We start from the raw sequence: 10,547 nt of genomic DNA, 5'->3' as shown, positions 1-10,547 counted from the left end.
AAATCACGACGTTTCGGAGGCAACACAAGCTTCCGTCTTCAGGTGGAACCGTCACAGCCACGACAGCTGTATCAAGTAAGAATATGAATCCTTGCAGTCACGAAAGCTTCAAATCTAGAATTATTGCCACCTTACGTTTAGCAGGCAGCTTCAGACCGCTCTTGTGACATTGCCCTCTGCGTTGTGAACTGGCCGTTCAATCGGAAAGCGCTCGCGCGCTCTGCCCATTGAACGCACTCCTGGATTGTACGTCTAGAATGCTCACCAATGCACAATGGCAGCATCACAGTTTACAAACTGAACTTAAAGAACCAAGCAACATTATTCCATCCCTTTCATCACTGTCGGTATTTTAAGGAGGCGTGTTACAATTCAACTTTCCCGTGCGATTACACGAAGGTGTCACGATTATAATTGGTTGTGGTAAAATTACATTTTCAACTATTATTTTGATTTGCTTTGCATCATCTCTCCGAAATGATGTAGCAATTGCTCGTTCTCATTCCAGCCCAACAATTACATCTAATTGCCATTAATAATTTTACGAGCCATTTTTTCCCTTGGACGCAATTCCACAAAATGGTACCGGTGAGAATAAAATCAACCTCACAGGTCAACTATGGCCTTAATTTTTTTTTTATGTAATACTCGATTTTTCAGGCGATGCCTCTGGGCAAGTCTTTATATTTTCACGGCACGCGTCCATCACACCGTCACTCGCGTTCTCCCGCAACGATCCGAGCTCAGCCTCCCGCTCCCTCTTAACCTCTTCCTGGCTTCGCCCCCTCGTCCGAACTTCAGTCTCCACTAATCCTCACCTCTTCCCCCTCTCCTGGACCTAACCGCCCCCCCCCCGTCACTCACTCGACTTCTCCCTTTAGAACGTCCCAGCCAATCATCTTGCTTCCCGTGCTCAAAACCAGAACGTAAAGTGTTTGCTCCACCCTTCTTGATTGACAGTGGGTTTCTCGGCCCTGTTCTCTTTTTTTAGAAAGCGTTCGTTTTATTTTGCGACACATTTTCTCAGCTCGACGTCTTCATCTCAAATGGTCTTTGAGACGATGGAGTCTTCCTTCGCCAGCCGCAGGATGCAATCGTCAGACTCGCCCATCCTCCTGATGGGTCTGCAGAGAGCGTAGGTCTTGTACTGGCCGTTAAAACAGCCGGTGCTGGGGTCGACCTCCGCGATGTTCATCTGTACAGAAGCGTGGTCTTTGGCAGCGATGATGCGGTTGCTGGCCGAGCATTTTCGCGGGACGTACAGGTCCACGAACTCGCCGGTGTCGTTCTGCATGTTGATGTTGTTGTTGTTGGGTCAGATCCGACTCTCGTCCCAGGGATCGGGCATGGGATGATCGCTCGACACGTGCTAAAAAGCAGGGTCATCGGACACTAGCGTAGTTTTTTTTTATCAATTGTGTTCGTGCACCGCTGGCAACGCAGCAACAGCACCAAATAAATGATTGACAATCTCCAAATCACCATTGGAACCTCATTTGCCAGTAGAAAAATATGATTATTGTTTTGTTACCCTTTTATCTGGCAACACAACTGACACCTTTTTTTTTACAAGGAGTCATGTTTGCATAGACCACAATACCTGCAGTCATAATGCACTGTCCTTGAAGTTGATTGGTCCATACCCGAGAAAGCTGTCTCGAGTGTGGACCAATCAACTTCAAGGACAGTGCATACATTATCAGAGTTGTGTTTTTTGTTTGCATTACGACTGCAGGTATTGTGGTCTATGCAAACATGACTCCTTGTAAAAAAAAAAGGTGTCAGTTGTGTTGCCAGATAAAAGGGTAAAAAAACAATTATCACAATCGCCAACTCGTTCCACGTCGTCGTCGTTGACTTACAGTCCTCGTGTGCTTGCGCAGACCTCCCTCCCCCACTCCCAGTGGCCTTAGTTTGTATTTTTGTTTGTGTAGGCGTCTTTTCGTTAGACGTCAGATAATGCATCACACCAAAGCAGAGCCGGAACAAAAGGCTCGCGCAAAAAAAATAATGAAAAAGCATGGCTAGGAAGGATGCAACGCGTCACTTGCTTTTTCCTGCCATGCAGACCATTTTTAAATGCTCAATTTTTTCTGCATCGTCGTCATACTCATCATTATCATCATGCAACGGCAGCCACTGCACTGGAGTCGTTGACCCGGTGCGTAACACGACAGCCTCATTACGTTCAAGACGTGCGCATGGAATGTCAGCGAGCATGAGAGTAGTAAAAAAGAATTGCCACAGAATTCCCACTCAACATGGGTCGCTTCTGTATTTATCTAATAAAATCACAATTACCAGCGAAGCCCTCAATCCAAATAAGGACAATTCTTATTAATTGCGAGTTGCAAATGCAATGCAAGTCATTTTGCACACGCAAATAAAACAATAACAAGTGGCCAATTTACACTTCGCGATTAAAATAATGGCCCTGACTTGGAAAGCTCGCAGGGGAATGTCACCTAAACATTCGCGAGACGTGTGCCATCGCATCGCCAAGCTGTCATTCCTCGAGCAGACACGGACATATTTTGTTCGGCTGCCAAAAGACGATGGCGAAAATGACAATGGCTTATGAAGCCACGCGGTTCGGGGGTGGGTGGGGAGAGCGGGAGGAGGGAGGGGTTCGAAATCGGCAAATTCTCCCAACCACTTCTCTCCGGTGGTGGGTACGGCCCAGGGGACAGCACATTTGTCACTGCTCGTTGCAGAAGTCAGCGGTTCTAAATCCAGCGGCCAGCCTGGTTATCACTGTAGGTGTAATCGTTGGTTCGAGCCAGACCTCGACGATGCCTGTATATTTTGGGGTTTTCATGTCCCACTCTCCTCGTGGTCGCGTGGATTTTTCTCCGGGTCCTCTGGTTCCCCCCCCCCCTTCACATTTAGACTCAACGCTGCATTTAGAGGATTTGGCTGCGATACTGTTTCCACGCGATAAGCCACTTTGTTGATCTATCATTTGTGACCAGGTCGCTTCTGAAAAACACCTATACAGCTCAGTAGGCCTTACCTGGTAAAATATATATTTTTTAAAGGAGTGATAACAGTAATAACCACTCCACGCCGTCTGCGTTAGAGTGGAAGTAAAACAATCCCCTGGCGTCAGTTGCAAGAGAAGGCCGTTGCGTGCCAGTGTCAGGGTCCACATTTTCTAGGTTCGTAGAGTTACCCCTCAAATTATTCAATCCAGATTATTACACGTAGCAATCATTGCCTTCCTTCTTACTTGGCAGACAAATGCTCCAGGTCACGATTGCACTTGAGACGATCCTGTGGTCTCGGGTTGATCTGGGTTGAAGAATGTAGAAAAAAAATAATTGAAAAAGCTCGTGCGTGAATTTTAAAATAAAAGCGCCGCTTCACCATTTCAATTTTTTCGTCGCGAAGAGATCTGTACATATTTGGTCAGCTTACACATCTCCTTCGTCCAGATATTATCAGCAAATATGAAGTTTATATTAAATAAAAGCTCTTAACCTCTACCTTCTTGTGACATGCCAAAATTTAAAGGCAAAATAAACGCTTTTTGACCAAATTTAGCAATGTAATTATTTCCACCTATAGAAATCAAGTCTTGTTTATTATTACGCGAAAAATACTGTACACTACTACTAATGTTGCAATTATCTTAAGAAACCAAAGAAAATAAATACCTTCACAATCAGCGTATTTTAGCAACTGTGGGTTGCTGAAAATGTCCCAATTCACACAAGATCGTGTTCAGGGTTTTTCCAATTCAGTGTGTGTGTATGTAGAGCTTCTTTCGCACCGTACGTAGCCAAACGTTATAAATCAAAGGTGCGGAGGACAGGAAAAACTAAACACAAAACGCATTTCGATAGAAATTAGTTTGTTAAATCTAAATTTAAAGGCGAATAGCTCCAGTTGCTTATATACGACGAGCCTTCCTGAAGCCCGCAGCAGAAGCACATCTTGAAAGCACGCGATGTAGTCACTAAAAACTTTACTCGCCAAAAGATTTCAACAGTCACAAGTCAGGCAAGCTACATAGATTTGCTACTCAAACGAATAGAAACATCAGTGCCGACCTACCGTGCACAGAGCCCGTGGTGAATATTCCACATTCACGATGGGGTGAGTTTATCCAAATTACAACCACCGTTGACTTCCCCACCAAGTTGTACTCCCACGTAGATTTGAACTCACAACCTTCTGCCAAGCCAGCCGGAAACTCAAGCAATGTTAAAACATTTTTTTTTTATAATACCAAAAATTGTGGGGAGAAATATCCCAAGCCGCTCTGCTTTGGCTACCTGGCAAAAACATTTCAGACAAATGCCGTCTTACGAGTTTAAATGTAACTTGGTCAGGGGATGGCTGTGCCGTGCATTGGTTAAGTCTGGTACGATAAGTTAAAAACACGTAGGCGTTTGCGACCAATATTATCAAGATGTTTGTGGGTTATATCGCGTAAATATATAAATGTGTCGTTAAACCCGCCACCACCCGACACTGCCAACTAGTAAGGGTTGTCACGCAGACAGAACGTGCCAATTCGTCACTAGAACAGCACATCGGGGTGTTGGAGAGCCAAGCCACAACATTGAATCCCCCCAAAACCTATATTATGGATGATATTGGTCGCGTAAGCCTACGTGTTAAACTAATTTCAGGTCTTCTTGGTTCTTTCGGTAAAGTCACGTAGAAGGGAAGTAATAAAATAATAATAATAAAACATAATAAAACAATTCTCACGACGTTTCGGCCACAATGCAAGCAGCCGTCCTCAGGTGAAAACCAGGTCAGACGGCTGCTTGCGTTGTGGCCGAAACGTCGTAAGAATTATTTAATTATGTTTTATTTTTATTATTGTATTACTTCCCTTCTACGTGACTTTACCGAAAGAACGAAGAAGATGAATCCCTGCAGTCACGAAAGCTTTAAATCGAAATCCCTCCACGAGCTTGAGCCGGGCGCGTCGTGCGAGCCTCGGTACGAGCGCACGAACCTGCTCCCTCGGCCGTCGGTCCGTAGCAGGAAGGCGCTGGAACTCTCGCAAGAGAAGATCCGATGTGAGCGAGCGTGCGGTGTACAGTCGTGTTTGCTGCCATGGGAGGGAGACTTCACCCTCGTTAAAAAAAAAACGGCCACGTTTGCAAAAAAAAGAGTTGCCCTACAGCAACAACAACAACAACAACATAAAACAAACCACTTGGGTGACGAGCCAGAGCAAATGTTCAGATTTGCTCGATACAAATGCGGCGTTTCCCACTCCCCCTCCATTGACAGTTACCCATCCGACTTTCGTCCTATGTAAAAAAACGCTGCAAGAAAAACGCCAGCTCTCAACAAGCATTGCATCGTGCATTTGTGCTGCAGTTCAGCAACCCCGGCGCGCACGCACACACACACACACAGTCCCCCCTACCTGTCTTGATTTACGGGCAAAGACTGGCACGCCGTGACCAACGGAGCCAGATGTTTTGTACGTTTTGCCTGGGTTACAAAACGTCTACGCAATTTTTCAAAAGCACGTTCTACGCGTGGGACAACCTTTCGTGAAAAGCACGCTCCTGTCCAAATTAAATGCACGCTTCTTCACCTCCATCTCGCGTTGCAATGTTCACCTTCAAAGTGCTCTCCTTGGAAAACAGTTCCCCGTATAATAAAACATTTAGGACGTTTGAAACGTTGCATGGATTTATCGACTCGTAACTTGATCCACAATAGATGCATTGAATTTCCCGCACCTCCGATTGGCACGGTTGGCTACAGTACAGCGCGAAGGCAAGTTCAACATACATACATACATGTCAGAAATTATTAATCAGCCATTGTTGTATGTATGCTGAACTTCTATCGCACCGTACGTAGCCAACCGAGCTCATCGGAGGTACGGAGGAAAGGGTGGGGAGGGGGGTAAATGGATTTTCAAGGCCTCCAAGGCACCACCATCTCCCATGATCGTGCGATGAAGCAATCCACATAGTGTCTGCACACTAGCGATGACTTCGCTCCATCTCCTCAGCGGACGTTCTTCTTGGACGCGTTCAATCCCCCCACGGCTGCCGCTCGGTTACGATTTCTGATCGTCCGTCGTAGCCCCTCCTAGCCGTGGTCGGGTCCTACCCAAGCCCACTAAATATATATTTTAAAAATCACGAGTTTGATATTTGTCAAACCTGCGCATGTCCTCCGTACCAGGTGATCCTCACTCTACCACTCAACGTAATTGTCAGAATTCATTCATCTCTCAGTGCTTCCTTGCGGACTTTTTGGCAAGAAAAAAAATGTTCATGACCATCCATCTGAAGCACTGTCAAGGCAGGTTGAGAAACGATGACTTTTTTTTATGCAAATGCTTCCTTTAAGGTTAATGGATAAAATAGGACTGCAAATGAAGCGTAGCAAATGAGCAGTACTATTATTAACATGGCAAAAACGAAACAAGAACGAGAGTAAATTCCTGAATCACACGGTGACAATTCGTCAATACCGCGTGGGCAGGGCGTGCCTCGGATTGTAACAAGTCGACTACATTCGCCAACTAAATGAGCGCGGTAATGTTCTTGAATTGTTCTACAATTGGTCGCCGATCAATGCCAGCGGCAACTCGTGCGACGCGTTTGCAGCCGATGGAAACACTACACACCCAGTTTCCCTTCAAGTCCCCGGTGCCAAAAAGTCTCTCCACCACCCCACACCCTCCTCCTCCTACCTCCCCTACTTTGGCTAAGCACACACAGCCAACATAGCCGCTGAATGAGCCAATTGTCCAGCGTGCACAACCAAGGGCTTTTTTAAAAAATATTTTCCGCACCCCTCCCCCCCTTCCTTTCTGAAAACGTCAAGCCACAATATACACTTTTTTTTGCACGCGCACAGCGAGACTTATTGTGCCCGGGGTCCAGGCGAGCCAAGTGTGCCGTGGGTCCAAAGCATTGCAATTTCCCCCCTCCACCCCACCCCCCTTTGCCGCTGCAAAATTATAGACCTGGATGGGGAGCGAGAGCCGCGCAGCGTTCCGAAATGACTAACACAGCTTTCCTGTGCATGGGGTGGGTTGGGGGGGGGGTGGTGCTACACACCGCGGAATTCCATCGGTTTCGTTCGCATGCGACCGCCGTCGAAACATTCTGCGCACGAATTTAAGAGGCCACAATTATTATAAAAAAAAGAAAACTCGAACAACAAACAAACAGAACGCCGAGCTGTCAACGGCAAAAAACACACAAAGGCAGATTGGTGCCCTAAAAAAACGCTCGTTTATTAAATAGAAGAAAAAAACGCATTCAATATTAAATGGTAACATTAACACCCTGGGATAACGACATCTATTTATTTCATTAGACCTTTTTTTGCCAGTACCAAAATATAATGTGTGCATTAACCACACTTCTTGGTCAAAATGATTCCTTGTAAAAAGGTTTCAGTTTTGTTGCCAGAAAAAGGGGAAAACCCCTATTATTATATTGTGGTACTGGCAAAAGAGGTATAATGATGTAGATGCTTACCCCGAGCCCTTGTTACTTTGATAGTGCATTGTCTTTGAGCTGTACGCCTTTTGGCGTCCTCTGGTCTAGCACCAATTGAGACGAGGCTCAAAAGAAAGCCGTCTCTGGTGTGGACCAATCAGTTTCAAGGACAATTCATATATTAGAGTGCGTTTTTGGTTTGCATTTTGACCACAAGTATTGTGGTTAATGCACACAGGATTCCTTATAAAAAGGTTTCAGTTGTGTTGCCAGAAAAAATCAGGAAACCCCTAATTATTATTTATTTATTTTAAACCATTTCTGCGACAAGCACCTCCACTTCCACGTTCTTCATTTATCCCCCCCCCTCCCCCCACCGTTCTCCGTGACATTTTTTACTTCAGTGTTTTTTCTTCCCACAGCGTCGTGCATCCTCCAGGGATGGGAACTGCGCGTTAACGGTGCAGCTTTTACCCCCCTCCCCGCCCCCCCCCCCCTCGAATCACACGGGCGACTTTCGCCACAGAGCGCGCACGCATTCCTGCGGAGTGATCGCGTAGATCAGCTTGGAAGGCTTTTCACCACCGATGGCCCAGAGTGGTAGGGCGATTCGATTCATTCCGTTACCGCTGTGTCTCAATCTCTCAGTCTCTCGTACGGTATATGTCGTATGTATGTCGAACTTCTGGGTCACACACTACGTAGCCAGCAAGGCCAAATCGGAGGTTGCGGAGAGAAGGAATTTTAATGGAAAAATATGACAAACTTCACGTCGAGTTTGACAATCCCATTTAATTACATCGGGAGTTACTCGATGAACAGCATCCATGCCTCATGTATTTGTGCAGGGGGGTTGGTGCTAATCGCGAGAAAAATCACAGAGCTCTCCCACCTGTGTGTTTTCTGGGTTGTACCGCTTGGAAGCTTTTTCAGGAACAGAAATTAACTTTAGTCCCCCCCCCACCTAAAAAAAGCTTCAGTTTCAGCACACGGAGCAAAATCGACATCGAGCGGAAACCACGTGCGGTAACAACCGAGGCAAACGCGTCGGAGCGCTGCATAGCGGCATAGCGGCACAACGGAGCAAAAAAAAAACTACGCAGTCGTAGAAGGGAATTGTCTTCCCTTGATCAGAATTCATTTGAATAAAATACAATTTCGCTTTCATCTCCCACCAGCAGGTCAAGGCTGTGTATTACTGCACGCGAGATGCAGCCCTCTGCGTATTCTTGCTCACGCCACGACGGGGAGAAATGCCTCCAACTCGAGAGAGCGCGAGAGGGCCCCCTCCATCCGAGGGTATTTTGGCCTAGTCTTCCATGCTGGTGTTACCCGCAAATCCACCCCACCACGCGCGTCCTACCGATGAGCAAACCACCGTGGACGGTACACGCCCATTCATACCACTTGGGTGGACACAGGCGGGGAGAGAGCCATTCAAGAAAACTTGCACGTTTAATTTCCATTCCCGCGCCGGGCGATTGAATCGAACCGGCGGACTTCTGGATCGCAAGGCCCCATGTGCTCAGAGCGTTTTACACCGCAGCATCGCCAGTGAACTGGATCACTCGTGGCTTTTCAGCGCGAGGTGCTTTTTGATTAAAATGCAATCATTTATTTTATTTTCACCAGGTAAAGCCCACCGGAGCTATACAGCGCTTTTTCTTTTTTAAAGCGACCTGCCCACAAATGATAGTTCAACAAAAATGGCTCATCATGTGGATATGTATAGCAGCCAAATACTTAAAAAACGCACGTTTCTAAAAATGTTTAGCTTAGCTCCCTTCGCAATTAGCTTCGCTCCCTGCCCACCGGGTCATTCCCGTACGATGCACGCGAATCGTACGTTTATTGAGATAAATCGGCCACCCTCCCCCCTCCCCTCCTCCACCGGTACCACCAGGGCCCATTTAAACAGCCGCATCACCAAATTCCCAGAGCTTCCCCCCCCCCTTTGCATACCATTAGTGGGGGCTTCAGTTATGAGCTCGGACCAGAATCTGTGTCGCGTGCGCTCCTGCAAATGCAAATTCAAAACCGCTTTCCCCTCCAGGAGACCTAATAATGCAGACTGAACGCAGACTTGCAAATGCTTAGCAGCAAACCTTCCCCCACGACGTGTCAAGACAACCGATTTATGAATTGTTGATACAGGTTGTGCTTGCACTACGGATCCCATTGAAAGCACACGTGCTGAACAAATATATTTTTTAAAAGGCGTAAGAGGGATAAAGGTGCAGTTCTGCGATTGTTTTCGCGTGGCACTGCTGGCAGGCGGGCCCCCCCCCCTCCACTAGAAGGAAGTCTGGAAGATCCCCACTAGAGGGAATTTTGGCCTACGCTTCCAGTCAACAATTTTTCACCATTTTTGTTTTCATTCCGTTAGCAGTTGTCCAAAGAAATAATCCCTCTCAAGGATCTAAATTTCTGTTCGACACGTTGGCGTCCGCGACCAATATTATTAATATAAAGGTTTTACTGGTAGGAAACTCCTGGTTACACCAACCCATAGGGGATTATTGTGTCTGTCCGTCCGTCCGTCCGTCCGTCCGTCGGGGAGGGAGGGGCTGGGTGGGGAGGGAGGGGCTCGGTGGGGAGGGGCTGGTCACCCCGTGGTGTCCTTATAAAACTCAACGTTTAACCTACTCACGCCGGCTTGTGCCCGCCCTCACAGTCGGCCATATTTGCGGAATACACCACGCCGCCGTTGACCCTGGCCATTGACCGAGCAACCCAACGTTCCTACCAGCTCCCTCCGCAGGAATGTGTTTCTTGTTGGGTGAGATCGCGTAAGTGTCGTTAAAACTCCACCCACCCGACACAGCAACTTGGTAAGGATTGGTCACGTAAATAAAACGTGCCAATTAGTCACTACTTCTGTCCACCGGCGTGTTGGAGAATAAATCCACAACATTTACTTGAGTGCCGCGATGTTTTCGCTGGCAATTACATCGAACAGCATCGTCGGGCAATTTTGCCAGAATTATTATAAAACGTTTCTCACATAACTTTTCATAATACAGCCTAAACAATACAAAGGATTCCAAATCAGAGCGAAGGTATTTTATATAAATTAGTTGGCGGTGCTGCTGCCACCGCCGCCAAGTT

General features: G+C 46.8%; 1 protein-coding gene across 1 annotated transcript; it reads right to left on the bottom strand.

Annotated features, from left to right (window-relative positions):
- Positions 1-991: 991 nt before the first annotated feature.
- Positions 992-1,323, bottom strand: LOC133353009 (small ribosomal subunit protein eS21-like). The gene has a single exon (XM_061569075.1). It carries the CDS (start codon positions 1,292-1,294, stop codon positions 1,043-1,045), a length of 252 nt encoding a protein of 83 aa, XP_061425059.1. The 5' UTR covers positions 1,295-1,323; the 3' UTR covers positions 992-1,042.
- Between the last annotated feature and the right edge of the window lie 9,224 nt (positions 1,324-10,547).

The sequence above is a fragment of the Lethenteron reissneri genome, chromosome 5, assembly GCF_015708825.2.
Source record: "Lethenteron reissneri isolate LAM-NWPU_2019-01 chromosome 5, ASM1570882v1, whole genome shotgun sequence".
In the NCBI taxonomy this organism is placed as follows: domain Eukaryota; kingdom Metazoa; phylum Chordata; class Hyperoartia; order Petromyzontiformes; family Petromyzontidae; genus Lethenteron; species Lethenteron reissneri.
Note: the sequence above shows the minus strand (reverse complement) of the source record. Positions and strands in the feature narration are given on the sequence as shown.